This window comes from Girardinichthys multiradiatus, chromosome 7 (genome assembly GCF_021462225.1).
Source record: "Girardinichthys multiradiatus isolate DD_20200921_A chromosome 7, DD_fGirMul_XY1, whole genome shotgun sequence".
Taxonomy (NCBI): domain Eukaryota; kingdom Metazoa; phylum Chordata; class Actinopteri; order Cyprinodontiformes; family Goodeidae; genus Girardinichthys; species Girardinichthys multiradiatus.
Genome location: NC_061800.1, coordinates 18187089 through 18212547, shown reverse-complemented (window position 1 = coordinate 18212547; position 25459 = coordinate 18187089). Strand labels below are relative to the sequence as shown.

At 38.5% G+C, this 25459-nt stretch overlaps 1 protein-coding gene across 4 annotated transcripts in view; it reads left to right on the top strand.

The window, feature by feature from the left end:
* klf12b (Kruppel-like factor 12b) overlaps positions 1-22510 on the top strand; it is a 72302-nt gene extending 49792 nt beyond the window's left edge. For 2 of the 4 annotated variants that reach the window (XM_047370382.1, XM_047370381.1), the window contains exons 4-6: positions 681-819; positions 11770-11927; positions 16116-22510. In XM_047370382.1, the coding sequence (XP_047226338.1) occupies positions 681-819; positions 11770-11927; positions 16116-16297 (479 nt within the window). In that variant the 3' untranslated portion in view covers positions 16298-22510. The remainder of the gene's footprint in view (positions 1-680; positions 820-11769; positions 11928-16115) is intronic. The other 2 variants (XM_047370384.1, XM_047370383.1) reach the window with 1 other exon arrangement.
* Positions 22511-25459: the final 2949 nt, after the last annotated feature.

The following is a 25459-nucleotide window of genomic DNA, read 5'->3' as shown; positions in this document are numbered from 1 at the left end:
CAAAAATGTTGTAAACCATCATTTTCCTTCCACATAATACACTGCTTTGTTGGTCTATCACATAAAAATCCCTATAAAAGACATTAAACTTTGAGGTAGTAATGTGACAAAAAAAACAAACATTTTATTGGGTATGAATACTTTTGCAATGCTTGGTACATTTAGGGAAACAGGAGCTCAGTGGGGTGACAGTCATGCGTGCACATGCACTGTTGAGTTTGATATATTACATTTCTGGCATGCGCAATGACAGATTCATTTAATGTTTCCACAACTGCAGCAACAGCCAAACAATGCTCCACCCAGCTTCTTATCTCTCAGGCTTTAGGCTATTATAGATTATATGTGCATGTGTGTGTGTGTGTCCTTTTTTATGCACTCCCTTTGCTCTGTGAGTGTGCAGCCTCTCTGGGTTTAGTGTCATGGTTGGCTGCTCTGTCCACAAGTTGGGCGCTGGAAATATCAGGGCTGAGGACATAGTTCTGTACAAAAGGAATTTAACCTATATCAGAACACATTTTGACAGCAATAGAAATGACTTAATCTGTTCAAACTGAATGAAATTGAATTATTTCATTACACTCAGTGATGCTTTTACGTACAAGACAATGTGATATGCCTTATACATTTACAGCTCCAGTGTCATGTGTCTGACTCTTGTGTCTGTGTCCCCATCCCTGCAGCACACACAGACCCCAACGGCCTGTCACCGAGGCAGATCAAAAGCGACAGCGACGACGATGACCTGCCGAACGTGACCCTGGACAGTGTTAACGAGACCGGCTCCACGGCGCTGTCTATAGCCCGAGCTGTGCAAGAGTAAGTATTGCTGTCTTGTTTGACAAGTGGAGGGCAGAGCTCTGCAAAAACTAAAGGTGAAGTCAATTTTGCAGGTTGTTTTTTTTTTTCAAGAAGAAAGCAGGCAAAAGAGCAAACAGCCATAGAGGAAGTTGAGTGAAGATAGTGGTGACCTCAGAATGAACCTGTCCAGACAAGCCTGTTATGGACCTTTTCTAACTTCCTATGCAAAAGATGTGCATCACACACCTCAGAGTTGTTTCCTTTGTGACTTTTATTCCACATTCCTTTCAAAATAAAACTTTAATTTCAGCTTTTAAGGGTGAACTTTTACTCTCACCTAGTTGGCTGTCTGTTCTCTAAACACTTTTTCACTATTACACTTCTTCACTCTGTAACAACGTCCACACTCAAGAGTGAGAATGTTGCATTGACTGATCAGAATAGATAATATTTTTGAGTTTCTGACCAGCCGGATTTTGGGGATCAGATAATTTATTGGTGCATTGGTGAATCAGATTTTCTAAGCGATTTTAATCTTTGAGGACTCAACAATGTGAATGAATTGAATTTATGTAGTTTTGTCGAGTATTAGACTTCCTGAGTGAAGAACAGGAATGTTTTTATGAATTATTATTATTTTTGTTTCTTTTTATGTATCTTTATCAACTAGACTAAAAGGCCATGCACTATTATATGTCGACTATGTCTGGTTCCCTCTTACAAAACAATAAAAATATGTAAATCAGGAGGTATCACAGTAGTTTAACTGTTTTCCTTGGTCACCAGCAGTAAGAGGTTTAACTTTATGACTTGCTGCACAAGTGCTCGTCTACCTTCTGATGCATCTGTGTGGGTGTGAATCTATATGCTTGTGTGCATATGGCTCAGACATACTTTATGCCCTGTTCGGTCTGCAGACGTCAGCTCCTGCGGTGCCAGTCCATCTGTGTTGAAATAAAAAGACTTCCTCTCCAGTGGATGATAGCTTATAATATTCTGATCCAAAGCAGGAAATCAGAAGCATTCAGATGGATTTGGCTCAGTCCCTCTATCCGCCGCTGCTGCCCGGAAACTCTGAACAGTTAAACTTTCAACCTAGTCAAATTCAAAGGGAATTTGTGCAGAATAACTGTAAGGAAATTTTTGGAGGAGTGTGTGAAAATTCTACTAATGATGCAACACCATTAGTAAGGCTGAAGCCCAGCTTGCCTTGTTTTCATGGTAATTCTCCAGTTTACAGGGTCGACATTTGTTTGTACACTAGCTCTATTAACATGAACACTAATTAAACTAAATGAGATTTTGTACGACACATTAGGCTTTAAAAAATAGCAGGGTCACTTTGCTCAGAAGTAGAGGTTGTCATTTATCTGGTGCATGCAGGTATTCACTCTAGGATTCAGGTTTCAGTGCAGGTTATTGAAAGGGACGAGAAGAGTCCCACACGTGGGCAGCGCTTGGTCAGAGAACAACAGGGGCTGGTAGAACCCAACCCTGCACTGCCCAAGCTTTCACTATGGAGATAAATCACCAGTCTGGATAAGCAATACCCTGCCAGGGCCTGCCCACACACTCACTTCTCTGTGTGCAGACTTTGTGGAAACTGTGCATTCTATGTGTATGCATTCACACTTGTAAGTATTAATCCTCTGGCATATGTGTGTTCGGTGCCGTTTGTATGCACGGTGGATGGAACAGCTGGTTCCAGGGAGAGGTCGGCCATTGTAAACAAGAACACAGACTCGTGTGTTTGTCTGTGAAAAACAAAGCCGTCTGTGGTGCTCTTGAATTACATGCCGGTCTGGTGACAGGAAAGGAGAATGTGAGCTGCGTTTTGACACACCACACAAGCTCCATGTACGTCTTCACTGCCACCAAAGCCGGAATATCACCCCGCTGCGTCACTGTATTTGTTTTTTTTCCAGAACGCCCTGCACTAAAAGTGTGCAGGGCGTTCTGGAGAAGCAACCTCTTTTTAATTTGTCCCCCACATTTACACAAGCAGCTGCTAAGAGGGCATCAGGGAGGAGTAGTGTTAGGGTGGAGGATGGGAGTGCCTGCAGCTTCCAATCAAGGTATTCATAAATAAATAAATAAATAAGTGAAAGGAGAGAGTTACGGTGTGTGTGTGTGTGTGTGAGTGGATCATGCTCTTCTAGGGCAGCCTCCTCCATATTTATGCGTTTCCTAGGGGACGGCTGGATAGGCTATTGTGGGAGATTGAGGGTTAAAGAGGAAGAAAGAGAGAGAGAAGTGTGTGACTGCCTGTGTGTTTGGGAGGAATAGCCTCTGCTGAAGTCTGGCTGGTCCCCAAGGACCCAGTGGCCACGCTACAGGTGGAATGTTGAGATGTGGGGTAGTGTCGTCTGACAGGTACAGAAATGCCTGGTGGGCCGTCTTTCAAGTCAGACACCCCTTTTCCTGTTTTCCTGATAATTGCACAAATGTGCTTGAAAAGTAGTGGCTGTGCTGTGTCGTGATCCCAGCTGGCTGTAAGAAATGTGAAAAATAATGTTTAGGTTGTGGGGATACAGGTGACACCAGCTGGGGGGGAGCAAATGAACTAAAGCAGAGGTCAGTTCTGTTTGAAATCAGTTTAATCTTCACTTCCTATTTTTCTCCGCTGCTTTGAGGGATGCAAACAGACACATTCATTCAACCAAAAATGTTACGCTCACACAAGTTTGGAAGCAGCAGGAGTTTGCCTCTGGAATCCCTTCAGAAAATAAATCTAATTTATGTTGCAAAGGAGCTACAACATAGGTAATGTTTGTGATGGAAAATTAAACAAATACATATTTTATATACAACTTATTCTTACACACGGTGCTTTGCGAAAGTATTAACACCCCTTTAACATTGTCACATTCCATCCACAAACTTTTTAGTATCTTACTGGGATTTTATGATGTAGACCAACACAATTTAGTCCATAACTGTGAAGTAGAAGGGAACCAATACATTAATTTTTATTTTTATTTTTTTTGTAAAAATAATAATTTTACAAACTTGTTTTTGCAAATAGAATTGCCACAGGCTTTTAGTTTTATTTAGGTGTGGGCTTTGAAATTGCCACTTTAACACATGACAATTATTCTTCTTAACAAGGGGTCTCTAACAGTGCTTTCACACCAAACCTTTGGAACACTTTGTGCCATGCCAGAGTGCGGTTTCTAGCGGGGATCACGGCTGTGTGAACCTACCCCTGAAACAGACCAGAGAACCATACCCTGGCATGGTTACATCTGCTGGCTAGGCCAGCATACCAAAAGCGGGCGAAGAGGATGTAACATAAGAGTAGCGCACTGGAGTAGAATAAGAAGAAATAGAGGAAAAACAAAGTAAGAGTGCGAATCGATAGACAAGAGTCTAAAAATGTCTTGTAGTGCTACATGGAGTAGTGAAGAGGTGCAGGCGCACAACTACATTTGAACACCAAAGTAGCAACAGAAACCCAGATGAGAGCCTTTCTTGTCTGCGTTTTTTTTTCCCTTGACTATACTGACTTATTTTGTTCCGGTCTGTGTGAAAGCAAGTTGGGCCAACTGAAGGTGTGAATTTTCTCATTTTTACCGATCCCTGAATGGATCCCTGGACTGAACCAGCTGTGTGAATGCTACAGTCTTGCAGCTCCTTTTCAGCACATCAGAATCAAATGATTTGTTCATTGCTTCTGTAGAAAGCAGGTCAGTGGTTCTCGAGGACTGATGTTGGACACCCCTGATCCAAGCCGTTCCACTGTAGCTCTGGGGGTGTGTTTACCCTCATTTTCCTACTGGAAGTTGAATCTTTGCCCCAGTCTCAAGACTTTCAAATAGTGGTTTATCTCCACTATTGAAATGTATGTACCTCCACGCGTCTACCCATCAACTCTAACAAGCTTTTCTGTTGCTGATGTAGGAAAGGATCCACACACCATGTTTCACCATGAGGATGGTGTGTTCAGGGCACTGTTTCCCCACACAGAGCATGTTAAATATAGGCCAAAAACTTACATTTTAGCCTTATGAGACCAGATCATCTTCTTCCACGTGCTTGTTCTTTTAGTCATTCTTTGGTAAAGGCCACGTTTGGGGAGTGCGGATCTAATAGTTGTTCTGTCAACAGGTTCTCTGAGTTGTAGATTTCCCTAGCTTCTCCAGAGTGACCCATGGCCTCTTCCTGGCTGCTTCTCTGGTTAATGCTCTCCTTGCACAGCCTGTAGTTTTTGGTGGACGTCCATGCTTTGGTAAGTCTGAAGTTGTGCCATACTCTTCTTTTTTTGGATGATGAATTGAACCTTTGTGGGCTTTATATATCCTTATATAACCTAACCCTGCCTTTTGAGGTTGCACTGAAATTTATTTAGGGATATCTAAGTACAGGGGGCTGAATATGAAAGCATGCCACACTTTTTAATCTTTTAGAAAGCCATGGGAAATTTTTCTTGTACTTTGCTACCTTGTGTTTGACCACTACATATAAATTTAATAAAATACACTGACATTTTTGGTTGTGACATGTCAAAATGTGAATTGGGTATACATATTTTTGCATTCCACCGTATGTAATAATCCCTGATAACTTTAAGCTGTTAGCTTTTATCTTTTTAAGATGAAGAACTGTACATCCCTGCAGCTCAGTTTGACTTTTTGACCTCAGCCCTTACCTTTACTAAATCACTATTTATTTTATACCTAATAGCTATTTGATCATTGAAATCCCTAATTTATTTTATCACATAATCTGTGATTGATTGTGATTGATTGTGATAGATTGTGAAATTTTGCTTTGAAGTACTTAAAATGTACCATAAAAGAGCCAAACAAACCATCTCTTTTTTTTTTTTTTTTGGTTTGTAGAACTTTTCCAGTCCTTGTTATTACATGAGAGTACATCTTTGTCTGACCAACAATGCTAAATCGTTAAATCGTTCTACTTTTCATCATACGAAACAAAAATCAGAAAGTTTGTGAGATAAACAATTTTCTCACTATTACCGTTTATACAGTTATGTTAAGTGCTGTCGAGAAGCAGCTCTTCTCTCTGCAAGGCTTGAAGCATTTTACACATTTTTTGACAGGTTCATAAATATCTGAAATTAGCAAACATGAACTTATTCACCAAGCTCTTGAAAAATAGCAACAATGATGACAGAATCAGGAGCAGAAAAACTGTTTATTAATTGGTGACTCTGCTTGTTGGAAGAGAGAACAACCAGAATAGAGAGATTTAGACTTTTCTGTATTATATTATAATCATGAGGTTACAGTCAGGATGAAGTCAGAATGTAAACATCTGGCTCATCTGTTCGATGTCTGATCCCAGAGAGTTTCCATTGTAAATCCTGGCTCTCTGCTTCACTTTTCCCCCGGCAGACACACTCACTCATATAGTGCAGTACACTTTAGATGCTGGTCCACTGTGACCTGCAAAACTATTCAGACCTCCTGAACTTGCTTACATTTGGTCACATGATTGGGAAGTGGAAGGAAAAAGAAAAAACAAACATATTATTTAAATTCTCTTTACAGAAACAAATTTAAAAAGCTTGGCATGCATTTTTGTTAAGTCCCCCTGAGTCAATAACTTTTGCTGCAGTTGGAGCTGCAGGTCTTTTGGGGGTATGTCTCTAACAGCTTTGTATATAACATTTTTGACTATTTCTCCTTACAAAATTGCTCAAACTCAGTCAGACTAGATGGAAATCATCTCTAAACAACAGCTTTCAAATCTTGCTACAGGCTCTCAGTATTATCTTGGTCCAGACTTTGACTAGGTCATTTTAACACATGAATATGCCTTTTAGCTCTGGCTATATGCTTAGAGTCATTTGGGTCTTGTTTTCTTCCAGGATTGCTCTATATTTAGCTCAATGCATCTCTACATCTGAGCAGCTGCCCCGTCCCTGCTGAACAAAAGCAACCCCACTTCTGCTTTAGCATGATGCTACCACCATTTCCCTCACCGGGGATGTTCAGGGTCATGATTGTTGTTAGTTTTCTGCCACACATTTTAGATCTGATCAGAGCTCCTTCTTTCACCTGTAAGCTGTGTCCCCTACATGCTTATGGCAAACTTTAAACTGGGATTTTCTTTGCAATGGCTTTTTTCTCGTGTGACTCTTCCATAAAGACCAAATCTGTGGAGTGTGTGCCAAATAGTTGTGCTGTTATGCTGGTGGAACCTAAATAGGTGACCTCTGAAGGCATTTTTGGACAAGGTACATACTTTTCTAACAAAGTTTGGAAAATGATGCATCATTTTCAATTATACATGACTTTTTGTTTCTCTATCACAAAACACTGTGATGTAATGTGAACGAATGGGAAAAAAGTTTGAAAGGGTATGAATACTAGTTATTTTACTTGATGGCTTATGAATAACTATAAATTCATGTTTTTTTGCCTAAGTGTTCAGTTGTAGCATCTGGCTGCAGTGCTGCTTGTGAGCTCAGAGAGAGCAACAGAGTAAGAAAGAGAGAGGGAAGTATGAGTTCGCTTCATATCTGACCTGTGCGCTCATTTCCTGTTCAGCTTCTGGTTGGTAGGAAGCCAACAGTAACAGGTGATTTGTAATCGTGTGTGTGTGTGTGTGTGTGTGTGAGTGTATGAGTGCTTTACATGGCTGTATTTTTGTCTCTCTGTGTGTCTATCTCACTGTAAAGTTGTTCGGTACGCCCGAGCCTGCATTTGACAGTTCATGTTTTTGGTGAAAGACAGCGAGACAGGAAGTGGGTTATGTGTGGCGGAGACAGTTCACAGGAGGGCCTGTCTGGCAGCCTCTGCTCCTCTTTCAAATCTCTTTAACATGATCAGAGATGTGCTTTCTCTCCACCCCCCCCCCCCCTCGCCTGCTTCTTCGTAGCTGCAGTGCAAACTCCATGAGAGCCCTGTTAAATATATTTCACAGACATTACTCCTCCCCTTAAGTAAACAGAGATCCTCTTGTTGTCTCCCTGTAGCATATCTCTTGCCTCTGGGCACTGGGCTGGGAGTATGCTGTAGTCATGTGTTCAGCGTTTTGTGAAAGATGCTCCCTGTTCTGCAGTCAACAGTCTCGGGTGAGGCATTAAGTCCTCACCATCGATAACAACCGCTGGTCTCTTAGACACTGTATTGTTTTAGGCAAGTCTTATATAATAAGGGAGTACATTGAGATAGTTATTAGTTTAAAACTTTACTCCAACTGCATTTACAGACTTAGGGTTTCCCTTTGGGCAGTGACAAATCATAAAATCAACACTTAATGTACTATAATGAATTAACCAGGGAATTATTGAAATTACTGGACAGAAAAAAAGACTTTCTTTTTCAAGTTCTGATGTGCCAGAAGGCCTCTCAGCTTCCTGACAGCTTGCCTCACAGAAACTCTTCTGCAGAATTGCACTGCCACCTGCTGGCCAAGCTACGTTTCTGCTTCTCTGTTTTGTAAAACGTACAGAATAAGTTCTCAAACCACTGACTTTCCCTCAGTTTCGATGTGTGCTGTATGGAAAGTTTTTGATGTCAACAAAAAGCAATAACATGGTACATGTGGAATAGATTTACTTATCTTTTCATCACTCATTACTCGTGCCCATTGTTTGTAATGTTTTTTTTTTCTTTTTTATTGTTTATGGTTGTTTATTAAGCTTTGTTCATTATGGAAATCAATATTTGGATTTGAAATATTTTAACTGAAACAGTCCTGGGCCAAGACAACGCAGCTCAAACAACCCCAGATTGATAAGTTTATTGCCTGGATGGGTGTGGTCTGTAGCAGTTTGTCTGGCCCTTTTCTGGACTCGTGCAGCATAAATCGAGTTTTATTTATGTGGCACAAGTACAGAAAAGGGCCAGACAAACTGCTACAGACCACACCCACCCGGGCAATGCACTGTTTGTACCACTTTACGAACATCTTTACTTTAGGAACATCACATCAAAAACAAATAGACTCAGAAACAGTTTCTTTCCCAAAGCAGTGAAGGCAATTGTCCCCCTGCAGGCAGACACTAAACATCCCTGCTCACAAACAAACCACCAGCCCATATTTTTCAGCACAAGCCACACTTTATATAAATACTAAACACTACATGCCACAATCCATGTACATGTCTTCTCTTTTTCTATAAGTGTTTTTAAAATGTTGTAAGTGTCTATAACCTACATGTGTACCTTTTGAGCCGGGTCAGCTATTTCATTATGGTGACATAATGACAATAAAGAATCTTGAATCTATGATAATGATCAAAAACAACAACACTGCCAACTACAACAAAATCATTTATTGAAATTTAAAACCAAAATAGTATTTTTTTTAAAATCTAAAGTGATTATTAATATTAGAATTGTTATTATTATTATAACCATTCATTTGCTCCAGAAATGTAAAATGTACTGCATAAATTAACTAGTAATTTAAACATTATCAACAACCACAAAACTGCCCAAACTCAACTATTATTTTCCATACAAATTCAACACTGCTCTGTAGCTCATATTTGCCTATTTTACATGATATGTAAAATGTTTTATTATTAGACATTATCTTGTTTTTATTAATAGACCAGCCTGTTGGGGGAAACATGTCAGTAATGTTCTCACTCTCTGGATAGATACAGTTAAGGCCAAAATTATTCATACCTCAGGCAGATTTAAGGATTTTTTTCATTTAACCAAGAAGTTTGTTTCTGATGGGAAATGAGACGGGCAGCTCTTAAAACATACAAAAATCCATTTTTTATTTTCATTTTGTTAAAATATGGGATGTAGGACATTATTTATACCCTTTTCAGTGATCGGTGGATTTTCTTTATTTGTATTACAGCAATCAAAGCTGATATAATTGCTCATATATGCATGTTTCCACTGCTCTTTTATTTATTAATGTGGTGATGAGCTCCAAGTCTTGCCATTACCATAATGTTTAGCTCCCTCCACAGATCAAATAAAGTCAAGCCTTTGGATTTGCCCCTCCAAAATGATAACTGTGTGAATAAATCTAGGATTAACTGTGTGAGTATTCACTCTGTGCATTGGTCGAAATTTGGCCCCGTTACGGACAAAACTGGACTGCAATGGGCTGGCCAAAGGTAGCGTCCTAACACCTCAGTGAGAAAATCAGGGAAGGGTCTCATCTGAGAAGTTGTGTTTAGTGTCAAACAACTCCATAAAGTCAAGTTTAAGGTAAAATGTTTAATTCTCTTCTGCCCTTCTATGTCCAACAGGGAAAATTTAGAGAAATGTCAAGATTACAACTTCAGTGTAGCAGATATCAGAGGAATATCACAAAAAGCCACCAAACTAACACATCCCTGCTGAAGCTGAAAAAAGATTACCGTATTTTCCGCACTATAAGGCGCACCGGATTATAAGGCGCATAGAATAGAAGCTACTGCAGTCAAACGTTTGACTGGGGTTGCGTTATGCATCCACTAGATGGAGCTGTGCTAAAGAGAATGTCAACAAAACAGTCAGATAAGTCAGTCAGTCAAACTTTATTAATACACTACAAACCAGCGTTCTGATAACTCCATTCACTCTCATGGTAAGGTCTCCTCTACATAGAATTCTATTGAATAGAGCCAACCGCACGTTAGGAATGCATTGGAGTCTATGAAGTTGAAGTTGAAATCAAACGTTAGTTAAAACGTGAAAGGGAACTTTTCCCTGATTCAGTAAACACGTAAAAGAAACAGTTTGATGCACTAAATCAAACGTTAGTACTGTTAACCTTTCCTGTTTCTGTCCCCTGACCGTAGTCTGATGACACAGGGGAGACGCTTTCTCCAGGGCCAAAGTTACTAGTTTCCTCGGGGTTAACTCCCTCACTCATACGTTGCTGAGTTGAGCATGAAGAAACAGCATCAAAACACTGAGTTGTTGACGAGATTCGGGGTTCTTTTTAATGACTTTGCAGCACGTAAAAACACAGGGCTTACAGACTCATACACCGCTGCTCCGGTCGCCGTCTCTACCCACCCCACACACACAATAATACCGACGTCACTCCTTCACTCTTGATTCTCAGCTACGGCAGCACGCAGCGCCACCTCTGTCCGGAGGAGTAATGTCAACATCTTCCATACACACACACGAAACATACACCCCACACACTGAGCTTCTAATCACATATAGTTCAGGCAATTCCTGCAACAGTACATTCAAACGTTATACACACACAAGTGGTGTTGGACTAGGAGTAAGCACAGTACAGGTGTTTACCGCTATTACTTCGGCGACGCCCCTGACTACGGTAGCCGTAATGCTGCAAGCGGTGCGGCTTTGTAGTTTACCAGTCGTACTGAAACATTTTGACAGAGCGCCGTGTACAACCAGTATGGATCAACCAATTAACCAATTGATCCATATATAAGGCGCTTTGGATTACAAGGCGCACTGTCATTTTTTGAAAAAATTTAAGGTTTTTAATGCGCCTTATAGTGCGGAAAATACGGTACCTAAGGGAAATGAAAGTGGAAACAGACAGCTAATGGAAGATGGAAAGGTCACATTTGAATAAGAATTAAATTGTATCTATTTATACATTCATGCAATTTTCATGCCTGTAAGTTACGCAGAATCAGTCAAGCTTGTATTACATCAGTTTTCTTTCAGCAATTTGAAATCTTCAGCCCCTAACACAGGACAACCGGTAAAATGAATATGCTGCTGTTGTCAGGAAAAGTTGTCATCCAGTATGGGTCACATTCCTATTAGAGATGTGAATGTTTGCTGACCTCATGAATTGATTAGATTACAATGTATCTGTTCATGTTTGCATTTTGATAGATGCCGGTATGTTGCATTTTGGAGAGTGTTGCAGGCAGTTAGGTGGACAGTAAAGGGAGATCTGTTTTTTATGGAACAGCTTTAGGCAGAAGTATCTGCTGTGTTTTCATAAATCACACAGGAATCACTACTCTGTATGCTTTTGGAGCACAGTGCTGCCAGTATTATTTATATTTTTTTATAGTGATTTTGGGGGTTTTCATCTGTCTTGCAGCTCCATGTCGCCGTTCAGTATTGACAGCATCCGACGCCCCCGGAGGTCAGAGTCACCGGACTCAAAGAAGCGAAGGATCCACAGATGTGACTTTGAGGGTTGCAATAAAGTGTACACCAAAAGCTCACATTTAAAAGCACACCGGAGGACGCACACAGGTAAGTTCACTGTTTGTTTACTGTTTAATATATGCTTACAGAATATTGTTTTTCTGCAGGCATTAGATGGTCTTATGAGACTTATATTCCCTGAAGGTCATTATATGGTGTGATTTGTGTGCAACACAGAACTTTGGGTTTGTTGTTCTGAAAACATCAGACCAACGAGAGCCTGCATCACTATTAGGAGCTAGCAAAGCTGAGATTTATTGAGGTTTATTGACATTAGTAAAAGAAGAATTTGAGTACAACAAATATTAAGAGTCAAAAAGGAAAAAAAAGTTAACATTTTGAGTGAAAAGAAAAGATTTCACATAATTTTATAGTAAAAATGGTAAAATAAAAGTAGAGATAATATCCTGAAGAAAAACAAATTGCTGTTTTTTATCAAAGCAGTTTATTTCCACAACAATCACAGGTCTGAGAGCCAGGGTTGACTTGGCTTTTTATAATAGTCCTGATACAACTTTTTTCTTTTCATTTCAGCCATTTTTCTTAAAGGATTTCCAGTTTTTTTTAAGTATGTAAACTTTATTCTCAACATTCAGACTTTATTCTTAGCATAGTTTTCAACTTTTTTCCAAGCATTTAGAGATTTTATTTTTAAACGGGCAAGCCATACATCTTAATTTCTTACATTTTTTTTCTCCCAGTGATTCCAACCCTCCGTTATTGGAAAGTGAGTTTCCTGACAATGAAAAAGAACAAGAAAGTGCAATAATGTTTCATTGTACAAAGTTAAAATCTACATGAACAAACTGTTAATAATCTGCATATTTCTCCATCAGCTGCATGTTCGTTTGCATTTACATTTTTCAAAACTGAAAGAAGCTAACAGAAATGTTGATAAAATGACAGATTTATTTTAGCCTTAAACACGAAATTACTGAGTTATCATTTTGTCGTTTTTCATATTTCCTCTGACTGTTTGGTGCACAGACAAGGATAAGTTAACTACATTTCAGTAAGACTGAGAGGTTATGGATTAAAATAGCTAATTAGTGTAGCTAACATAAAAATATTGCTCTTACTGTATATATAGGCAAGTAGTTATTTTCTTGTAGCCAATTACTGACTTATACAGATCAATGCATACCCACTTTACTTGAACAATATGTTCTTCTGTCTTTCCCATTTCAAAAAATGGCCAAGAGAGACGGGCCTCTGTTTTATTCAATTCAATTCAATTCAAAAATACTTTATTAATCCCAAAGGAAAATTAAATGTTGTTATAGCTCATATTATGAAGGTTTCCTCAAAGAGCCGTATATTTGTATCCCAAATAATGGGAGGCCAGTGATTACTAATTAAAACTTCTTCACACTCAAAAAATAAAGTAAAAATGTAAAAATACATTTATTTTGTTGGAATTTTTAGGAGGGCTGTATGGTGACGCAGTTGGTAGCATTGTTGCCTTGCAGCAAGAAGGTCCTGGGTTCGAGTCCCGGCCGGGGGTCTTTCTGTATTAAGGTTTGCATTTTCTCCCCATGCATGTATGGGTTCTTTCCGGGTTCTCTGGCTGCCTCTCCCACAGTCCAAAAACATGACTGTTAGGTTAATTGGTCTCTCTAAATTAATTAAATTAGGTGTGAATGGGTGTGTGCATGCCTGTTTGTCCTGTGTGTTGCCCTGCGATGTACTGGTGACCTGTCCAGGGTGTACCCCGCCTCTTGCCAGTAGACTGCTGGAGATAGGCACCAGCTTCCCCACGACTCAGTACGGAAGAAGCGGGTAGAGAAAATGGGTGGAATTTTTAGGAATGCCATTATCTGTTGCAATATGATTTGGTAGAAAAACCAACTATTACCTCATAATATGACTTATCTTTCCTTTCTGAATAAAGGTACATGTTAAAAGCTGGTAAAGTTTCAGTGTTAGATGATGGTACTACAATAAATAATACATTTATTTTATAGATTTATACACATCTTTACCTTTGGGTGCCCATAGATGTAAAACACACTGTTTAAGCAACTGATAAATTAAAGTCTTTTTAAACATAGATGTTTTTTATTGCTTTTATTAAGTTTTAAACACTTTTACTTTAGCCACTGTGAAGTTATTTATTATCCAGTTGTAACGAGTTTTGCAAAAAGTAGGTCACAGGAAGCTGTCCTCGTAAATTATTCAAGTAGCTCAAGGCTTTAGAAAAGGTTTTTCAGAAATCAGCCAGTTTGCTCATTGGTGACATGAGTGCTTTTATTTGCTGATATAAACACCCCAAAAAATGCATTTTCAGAGATTATAATGAAATATGCCCATTAAGATGACCTTAAATTGACTGGGCAAGCATCTGTCCAATGAGATTTTTTTATGTTTATTAGCAGCCTTTTGAAACTTTCTGGAGTTAAGCTATCTTTCCAAAATGGCGTTATTATTTAAACAACTGAAGCAGGATTTAAGCTAAGCTGCAATAACTCAATGGCAACAAGATGTCAGAAAACACGTCCAGAAATCTTACATTTAATAAATTTGTAAAAAAAAAAAATCAAGTTGGAGCACACATTACGAGTACTTCATATGTGAGCTAGATCACTGTCTGGTGTCTACAAAAAAGTGGTGAGGTAAGGTAGGCTATCCTTGGTTTGCAGAGGTCAGTCTCTATCAAAAGTGTTGTTAGAAAGGAGCAGTCAGTGGTGAATCTGTGACAGAAAGATGTCTGAATGCATTTCAGGTGTTTGGGGCTCCATACAAGCCAGGCCACCCGTGCTGACCCCTCATGACCCTATCTTAGCAGGAAACTGCGCTCAGCCACAAATTGTTAAGGTTCAAAGAACATTTTATTTAGTTTTAGTCATAGTTCCAAAACTAAAACTTAATGAGGTTTTGGGCACAATTTAGTTAATCTAGTGTAACTTTAGTTTAAGTCTAGCTTTAGTTGACTAAATCTTACTACATTATACTCAACTAAATATTGTTAGGATTGCCGTCTAAAATATAAAGTCATTGAGGAACAAGTGCCTCCTACATCTTTGAGGAAACTAATTTATTTATGCCTGTGGAAACATTTTTTTATGGGTTTGATTCGAATAAAAGTTGCATTTTGTATTTTCAAAGTCCAAGAAACTCCTAACAGGATGAGCATTTTACACAAAATACAAAATAAATTCTTCATTAAGTAGAAAATTGTCAAAGCAGCATGATGGTCTGAAATGTCCAGTTCCGATTTATCATTTCAAAAACAAAAATGTACAACATTGCCTTTAGACCAGGTTGACCTGAACAATAAATATACAGTTGAGACCAAAGTTATTCATACCCCTGGCAGATATAGATTTAAAATTATTTTCATGTAACCAATAGGACAAGGAAACGAGGCAGGCACCTCTCAATTAATAAAACTAAATGGAGGCTGAACTTTGAAACTAATAGTTTACCTCTTTTTATTAATATTTTATAGAAAACGGCATGTCATATTTATACCCTTGTTAATAATCCCTGGTAAAATCTTTATTGGCACGATGGCAATCAACCCCCTCTTATGTTTGCTGGCCAGCTTTTTTGCATGTTTTTTCTGGTATTTTGATGATTTATGTTTTGTAATGAGCTCCAGGCCTATTTGCCATCACCCTAATCTGTAGCTCCCCTCTACTATCAGATTCAAGTCGGGACTCAAAATAGTTATTATTGCTTCCAGTCAGAAGAAAAATGTTGGTAAAATTTAAAAGATTACCTAAAACCTAAATCTGCCAGGGGTAAAAAGAATTTTGGACTTAACAGTAAAAATGAAATATTAGCATTTTTTGGCAAGTATCATGTTGCTGCTTAAAATTGAATTATATTCACTTTCTACTGATCAAGATTAAGCTTACTGGATACTTTTCAAACCTGTTGTTCAACACGACCACAGTTAAATTTGAATGGATTTGAACTCCCTTCAAGATTTTCATCTGGTTTTTATTAATCGACGAAAATGTCCGTCATTCCCATCGTAGCTTTAGTCCTTTAGGGGAGGTTTTGTTTAGTTTTTGTTTCATATTCAGCAGAACAAACAGGTTGCTGACATCTTGGTGCCAGGTACCACAGCATACCTTCTGGGGTTTTGTAGAGTACATGCAGGGCTGTTTTGGCAAGAGAAGGAAAGCTAACACACTATTAGGCAGGTGATCATAATGTTATGCCTGATGAGTGGTTCAACTGTGTCTGTACGGAAAATTTGACTCTTGTGTCTCCTGTTGTAATCTGCAGGGGAAAAGCCATACAAATGCACCTGGGACGGCTGCACCTGGAAGTTCGCCCGCTCGGACGAGCTGACGAGGCATTACAGGAAACACACAGGCGTGAAACCCTTCAAGTGTGCAGACTGTGACCGCAGCTTCTCCAGATCCGACCACTTGGCCCTGCACCGGCGGAGACACATGCTGGTGTGAAGCACAACAGGAGCAATTAAGAGAAGATGTCAGTGGAGCAGACACATCCACACACACACACACGCACACACACACGCGCGCACACACATACACACACACACACACACACACACACACACACACACACACAGGCAGCCAAGGGAGCAGGATCTCCCTCTGAATGTTCTTCAGCTGGCCTGGACGCCCAACATCAAACACAGACACGTACACACACACGTTCTCAACCTTCACAAGCAGGTCAGGGACAGAGAAGCTGGATGGACGGTCAAAGCAGAAAACAGGGTGACTTATGGATCCTCTTTGGATTTGAAGGAAGTGATGACAGGATCTTTAACCGTCATTGGCGAACAATAGGGAATTGTTTTTAACAGCACTGTTTGTTGATGTTTCACTTTGATTTTTAGGATGAAGTGGCACTCTTTAAATTTGGATTTTACTCACTTTACATTACAGCTGCTTTTCCAGCGTTCATAATGTGAAAGACCCCTTTGAAATCACAGCCGGAAGAAGTTCAACCTGAAATGGATTTTACAGGAAAAGACTTGGCCTGAGTTGGAATTACAGACAGTATTGTTTTGCTTTGCCTCCCTGTGAGTTTAACAAATGACCAGCAGAGGGCAGTGTTTGATCAAGGAAGGTTTACTTGGACTTAGCTGTCACACCTAAGGCGTTTTCTTTGAGAAGCTAAATGAGGGTTGGACTTTCACCTCTTCCCGCAGCCCGCAAAGTGCAAATAACTTCACATGGATGGATCCATTTTATCCCCACACCCACCCACTCAGCCATTAGCTGCTTTCCTAAACAGTAGAAACTGGACACGCCTAATCATCACACCAGCAAAAAAGCACCATTTTATCACACGAACCTCAGACAACCCCATACTTCATCAGTGCTTTTCTTTATTTTGAGCCTCTTTAAAGCATTTTTTCAAGCAAATCTTACGTGGATTTTGAGCTGTGATTAGCAATCAGTAAAGTGCAATCTTAAAGAATATATATAAATATATATATATAAACTTTCAGTATGAAAAATGTTTTCTTTATTGAATCTTGCTTTTTTTAAATTACCTGCTTACTGCTTATGTTTAATTCTGACAAATACAACCCCCTCATGTACAGCGAACCTTAAAACAATCAGAGGAGAGTATGTGGAAAAATGAAAAAAAAAACAACAGAGGCACCTTAAAGACTTTCATTCTGTCCCCATCTACCTGTACTCATCAGTCAGCTCATTTTTCCTCCGCTGAAATTGAACCGAAACAAGGAATTTTGTGTGGTAGTTTTTATACAGCAAGGCAGCCCTTGACCACAAGCTGTCACTGACACCAGCTGAAGACTTACGGAGATCATTCTGTGCACAGAAGAGCAATACATTCTGATCAAAGTGTTTGTTGATGTCCAAATCAGAGATGGAGGTGTCCAGGTCAACCTCGCTCTTGTTTCTGAAGCTCAGAGTCACAATGAAATGGTCATTCACTCCACATCGTCTTACGTTTTTGTTTTTGTTGTTCATAAACATCACTTGAAATGTTCTCACCTCACTTTGGGCAGTTTTTTGGGGTATTACCAGAAGTCTGGTCATTATAATGCAGGAGTTGCACACCTAGTTACACACAGGATATACACACAGTGCTTTGCAAGTCTTGGACTCTTTCACATTTTGTCACGTTACAGCGACAAACATCAAGGTATATTGTTGGGATTTTACGTGGTAGACCTAAGGTAGTTGTAGTGCATAGTTCTGTTCAGATGGAAGAAAATTGAGACATGCTTTTCTATTTCATTGCAAATAAATAAAAATTTGAAAAGTACAGAGCACATATGTCTTAAGCATCCCTAGGTGAGTACATTGTAAAACCATCTTTTAATGCAATTTCAGATGCAAGACTTTTCCCAACCAGCTTTGCACATCTAGAGAATGAAATCTTTGCCCATTCTTTACAAAAATCACTCAGATTAGATGGAGAGCACCTGTAAACATCAGTTTTAAAGTATTGCCCCAGATTTTCAATTGGATCTATGTCTGGACTTTGACTGGGCCATTCTAACATATGAATTTGTAGCTCTCTCAGTATGTTTAGGGTCATCGTCCTGCTGAAAGGTGAACCTCCAGCCTAGTCTAATTTTTGCAACCTCTATAAAGGTTTCTGTCAGGATTAAGCTCCATTAAGCTTTCCCATTCCTTTTGAAGAAAACCATCCCCACAGCATAATTCTGCCACCACGGTGTTTCACAGAAGAGATCGAGTGTTCAGTGTAATGTGCAGTGTTAGTTTTCCTCCACACAGAGCGAATTGAATGTAGGCCAAAAAGTTAAATTTTGGTCTCATCTGACCAAAATTTCCACATGTTTGCTGGTTCCACTACATGGCTTGCAGAAAACATGATTTATTTCAGCAATGGCTTTTCTTTATGTCAGGCCAAATGCCTAGAAAGCACAACCAATAGTTGTTCTGCCAACAGATTTTCCCACTTGAGCTGTGGATCTCTGCAGCTCCTCCAGAGGTACCTGCTTCAAACATGTCCACAACTTTATCCACAACCTGTCTGCTGTGTTCCTGGGTTTTCATGATGCTCTTTCCTCATTAAAGTCTTGTCGTAAATCTCTGAGGCCTTCACAGATCAGCGGCATTTATCTTGACATTACGGTGGACTTTATTTATTAACTAGGGGGCTTCTTAAGGCAAATGCACTGCACTTTATTAAGGAGCATCATAAAGGGGGCACACATATGCACACTTATTTGGGGGAAACAGTTTTCAAAAGCATTTATCACTTTTCTTCCATTTCAAAATGATTAACCACTTTGTTTAGGTCTATAACATAATATCCCAATAAAGCACATACAACTTTATGGTTGTTAAGTGATGAAATATGGAAAAAGTTCAAGGAGTCTGAATACTTCTGCAAAGCACTGCACATAATACAGATATTATTAAATAAATGTAACATTATATCACCGAAGATTAAGATTTTAGATGAAGTTACCGGCAGAAATATTTCTCAGAAAACATCACTTGACCTCAATGAGGGAATTCAATTAAAAGTATATTTTTATAGTCCTAAAGGCAGATGTTTTTTCAAGTATTTTCAGCGCTCTTGATGCTGTATAAAAGCTTCAAACTTTAGGTACCGAGCCAATTGATGTTATATCATAGTGCTGCCAAATGCAGTTATTGGGCAGAAGGCAGTAAAAAGACATGGCAACCTTTTTTGATTAAGGTATCTTGAAATCCATATGCTCATACACTAACGCACACACACCACACATACACGCAAACTTTAAAGATCTCACTTTTAGAGAAGAAGCCAAATCCAGGGAACAGTTTCCACACATGCAGAGTTTGTGCAGCCCTCTTGTATGTTACCATTATTTATGTATATTTTTTGTGCACATGTCATTACGCCCAGTTGTATTATCGTTTTGGCAAAAGCATATTAGCACCTTCTTTGTTAATTGAGATGATTTTCAGATAATTTTATTTCAGATGTCAATTTATAAACAAATACTCATCATATTTTATCATCCGTATAAAGTATTAGGACATTTTTGTATGATTGAGGGGCACTTCATGTGACGGCTTGTAACGTTTCCTCTTATGTAAAAAAACAAAACAAAACCTGATCTTTTGAAATGTTGTAATATATGTGGTAGTGAAGATACAAAGCTATTACGAAGTTCTACAAGCTGTATATACAATGGAGAAATAGGGCTTTCAATTTGTAGAAGCAGGAGATACATTTATACACGTAAAGTCTTTTTCTGAGACCGTAATTTATCTCATTTGAAATACAGCGAAAACGGGCTAACGGTGTTCATCATGTAAATTATCATATGTAATGTTATGTAACGTTTTTTTTTTTTTATTCTTCTGGTCTGAGGTTAAACAAGTTCATGATCAAATCATCATTTTTTATTTTATAAGGCTGAATCAGTGTTTGCTATAAACAACAAATTATTTATATACACTGACCGTATTAAGGTACTTGATTGCCTGTGTTACTGTTTTGCTATAGTGCGGTTGAAACCAGATACTTAGATACACATGTTTTTTTTCTCACTTAAATTAGATAAAATAAGATCAAATATTTTTTGATTTAGGTGAGGGTTAACAATTATTTCTATTTGCTTAAGACCACAATAATGAGATTTTTTAAATGTTTTTTGTTCTTTACATTACGTTAAATTCAGAAGTTTACTTACAGTCCTTTTATATGTGGTAGAATTACCTTTTAAATTATGAGATTTGGGTCAAATATTTCCAGTAGTCTCGTACACGCTTCTCACGATAGTGTGTTAAAATTTTGGCCCGGTGCAACTGGGTCGAGTTTATACGCTGCCTTTTACATACTCACACATACTCACACACACACACACACACACACACACACACCTTTTCAGCTCTTCCCACAAATCATCTATCGGACTAAGAACAGGGCTCTGTGATGGCAGCACTCCAAACGATTGGCTTTGTTGTCTTTAAGCCACATTGTGACTAATCTGGCGGGAGGCTTAGGACGGTGGTCCATTTGAGAGACCGATTTCCTGGTTGATGTCTTAAATTGTTGCTGATACTTGCAAATGATTAGATGAACGTGGCAATTTAAGGCATCTGGGCATTGTACCTAATGCCGAACCGGACTGGTGGATATTTTGGCTGATTAGCTTTGATTTTCCCATGAAGCCCCACATGGAAACAGTGCGTTTGAGGTGTTGCCTTAAAGTATATCCACATGTGTTCACTTGCAGAAGCTTCCAAAGCCATGCATCATCATCTGGGCTTTCCCAAATTGTTTCAAGTCATAAGCTTAATGTATGTAAATTTCAAAATTTAAAGAAATTAATACAAAAATATATATAAAAAAAAAAAAACCTTATTTGGGAACTTAGCAAATAGAAATAATTCTGCTAATCTTACCTGGCCTAAAACAGGTAAAGTTTAGTCTGACCTAACAGCAGATGATGAAGGAAAAAAAAAGGTTATTTGTCTTTTAAAGTAATGTATGTAAACATTTGATTTTTACTTGTAACCTGGACAACAACAGCAACAAAAAAATTCCACAAATCAATCACATATCAACAACACGTGTACTCTTTATTCAGTATATCTATATATGATGTTGGATGCCTTAATACACCAGTGTTTAAACAATTTAATTAGACTTGAAGATGATGTCTCCACGGAGACAAGGTGTATTGTATTTCCCCCCCTACACACCACATCTCTTTCCTCGTTTTGAAGCATAATTTTGTTACGGTAACCAGGGTCAAAGTTATGCAATAATGATAAATAGTGCCTCATATCACAAACTTGTAATATCACCCGCTCTGTGCAGCGTTTCGACTCCAACACGTGTTCTCTTAATTGCTACATTTCAAAAGGGGAAATAATGGTTTCTTTTTATTATGAATATTATTTCGAGATAAAAAGCACAGACAACAATATGCAAGTCGGACCTCTAACGTTGAACCTTCTCTTCGCACTGAGCCTTATATCATGGTGTCAAATGCAGCGTCCCACTGTAACACTCTCACCAGTTTGAAGCACACATCATTACTTTGGCTGCAATAAGTCCTCCTCCATAAGGGGAATAAACCTGAGTTACAAAGGCTTCTGGTTGTTTCAGCTTCAGCGCAGTGATTTCATATTAGGCCATGAGGAATCAAACCCGCAGCTGGGTAGTTTGATGCCTTTGTTAATGATTTGAGACGTTTGATCGGTTAAATAAATATTTAACTTTCTGTGTAACATCTGATTTTGGATTTTTGTTTTCTGATTTTGAAAACTTAAGTAGTGAAGCCAATGCCTATGTTTCAAGTTTGCTAATATTACGTACAGTAATTGTTGTTCCTGTATTTATGTAAAGTGAGTGTTGTGTAAATATATTCAGATCTTTTCATTCTTACCGTGAGAAAAAATGTGATATTGCTTCAAAAGGGAGATTCTGCTAATGGGAAAAAAAAGACATTTTTAATCCTGGTATTTTTAAAAACTTTTAAAAACAGGTGTCATTTTGTTTTCTCTTTTTTTCCTGTTACGGTTTTATTTCCTCCAAAAGTTGTTTAAGTAACAAGTCAGTGTTTTGCCTTTTATTTCCTGTATTTTTTCATATGGATGGAGCTGTGAAATTAAGATAAATTCAAACATATACATGTATATTGAAATGAATGGAGGCATGAAGGTTAATAAAGTTGCATTTTGTATGTAACACTACTGGGATGGAGCCCCTTGCTGTCTATGATTGGGATGGATGGAATGTGGTTTCGATGACACATTTGAGTGACATTTGAGAACTGTGCTCACACTGGCATTTAGAAACCTAATCTGGATTTGGAGGAAACCATCAGTGTGGAACATAGCTACTGGGATGCTGGAGCTGCAGGGCCACCCCTAAATCGACAGAAAATCCAGAAAAGCAGCAATAAAGTTTACCGTACATAAATAGTGCCGCGAAAAAGTATTTTCCCTGTTATAGATACCTTCCGTGTTTTTTTTTTTAATCACACTTAAATGTTTCAGATCTTTTATGAAATGCTAATATCAGACCGACACAAAAAGCAGTTTTCAAACTAGAAATATTTGCATTTCCTGCGAAAATGCAGTGTGAATGCTGTAAGCTGAATTTTTTAGCTGAAAGCTGGCAGAAGGAAGCTGAAATTGACTGCAGGAAATCTGCTGAAATCTGATAAATTAGTAGAAATAGCAGAAACAGCAAAGAAAAACTGTCATGTGATCTGTTTGAGCAGGAAGACTATTAGCTATAAAACAGCTTAACAATGTAAAGTTACCTCAAAACTACTTGTTGAAAGAGTTGTTGAAATGCAAGAACTGACAAAAACTTAAAAAAGCAGGAAAGAGCTGCCATAGATGAGCTGAAAAAGCAGACTGAAGCAAAAATATAGCCTAAGAAGTTGAAGTCAGTGCTAAAATACACAAAAAATTGCAGAAATTTCAGAAAAAAACAACAAATACGCTGAAGAAACACAAAAACAAACAAGAAATTGCCAAAAAAACGCAAAAGTGTTCTTCAGCTAAGAGAGAAGAGAGGAGAAAGAGAAGCTAAAATGATAACATTAGCATATTGGCTATCACTAGCATGAAGGCTGATATTAATTTAACCCATCTACCATGCAAAAAGCAATATATAAGCTAAAATGAGCTAAAATTCTAATGCTTACTACAGCGTATATTCAAAAGTCTATGAAATTGCCGTTTAAAACTATTCACTCTTCAGCATTCACACAATAATAATAGTAATAAACTAGAAGATTTCTGAAGCAATTTAGATGGGGCGTGCCTCTTGGCGTGTGCTTCTTGGACCAGAGCCAAATGTTGTGGGGCTGAGGTACAGAACCAAAGCAACAGAACGGTGTGCATCATGATTGAGGGTAGAAGGTTAAGATGTCTATCTAGACCTGTTCTTGTTTCACCAGTAATCATGCGTCCTTGCATTGCTTTGGCAGTCGCCAATAAATAAGGCGTCCAGTTTAGAGATGTGTAGTAATAGGTGCCACCAGGCAATGGCATGGGAGTCAGGCTACTCACTGTTCTCCCTTCATTACTGTGGCAGGCCCCAACTAAGGAATGTTGAGACTTTTATTTTGTAAATATCAGTGAGATTATTTTGAAAGGATAAAGTAGATCCATTTCCATCACAGAGTCCCAGCAATAGTGTTAAGAACAATGCTGCAATTATTGCTGTGTGAAATATGAAGGCGTTTATTTTGTAGGGTATGTCTAGGTGTTGTTTTGAAAGTCCAGCATGGTTGTCCTTTCAGGTCTGGCGTACTTCCACTAGATATAAAGAACCTGTTTGCTATTCTAAAATCATTGTGTATGCTATTATCAGCTTAAAAAAATCAATACAAACTATGGAAGCTGAGACTTTTATTTTGAAAGTTTCAGTAAGCCTTATTTCAAAGGACTAGCATAGTCCCATTTCCAACACTGTGTGAACTCCAACAGTAGTGTAATGCCCAGTCCTGCAATGATATATAGTTTAAAACGTAAAGGCTATTATTTTGTAGAGCATGTTTTGTCTTATTTTGAAAGTCCAGCGTGGTTGTCCTTTCTGGTCTGGGTTAGTTCTGCTAGTTGTTCTAAAATCATTGTCTATACTATTATCAGCTTAAAAAAGTCATTAGTAACTATGGAAGGTTGAGGCTTTTATTTTGAAAATTTCAGTAAGCCTTATTTTAAAGGGCTGATCTAGTCCTATTTCAAACACTGGATGAGTTCCAACATTAGTGTGAAGCCTAGTGCTGCAATTTTCTATAGTTTAAAATGTAAAGGCTTTTATTTTGTTTTGTCTTTTTTTTTAAATCTAGCAGGTTTGTCCTTTCAAGTCTGGGTTATTTCCATTAGTCATATAGAACCTGCTTGCTTGTCTGAAATCATTGTGTATGCTATTATCAGTTTAAAAAATCATGTTGATGTTCAGTGTGAAAAAAAGGCATTTATTTTGTAAACTATGTGTTGGTCTTATTTTGTAAATCTAATGTGGTTGTCAGCTATGACTGACTTATTGTGAACACTCATGGAAGCTTCTGGCCTGATCTCAGCCTCAGAGCCACTCTCTGTCAGAGGTTACTTAAGTTCACTGACAGCTGTGTTCTGTTGCTATGGTAATTAATGAGCGCCCAACAGCTGCTGTTTCTCACTCATGCAGCACCACACTTTGTGTCTCATCATGGCCTGGCTTTATAACATGGTGGCACATGCTCTCGAACTACTGCCCATAACTCAGAAACCGTAAGGGCTATCAACGTCATTCTTGAACCGTTTTTCTCAGAACGGACAAGAGAACGAGAATATTAACACATTTTTGTTGAAAATATAATAATAAAGGCACAACACTAGGTGACAAAAAGGGAAAAATTGAGAAAAACACAAAAATGCCTGAACATGCTCTCGAACAACGTCTAATACCTCAGAAACTATAAGCGCTATCAATTTGATCTTTGCACTGTATTAATCAGCAGGCCCTGGTGAACAATCATGGAGCTTCTCAATTTTCTACAAAAATCTGTCTGGGAGGTGTGACCCTGTGAAAAAGCAGATAATTTTGACCATTTTTAACCTGAGTGAAGGTGAATTTTTCACTGTCAAACAAACCTACTTCACGAGGAAACGATAAAAAGCATCCAAATAATTTTTGGACCG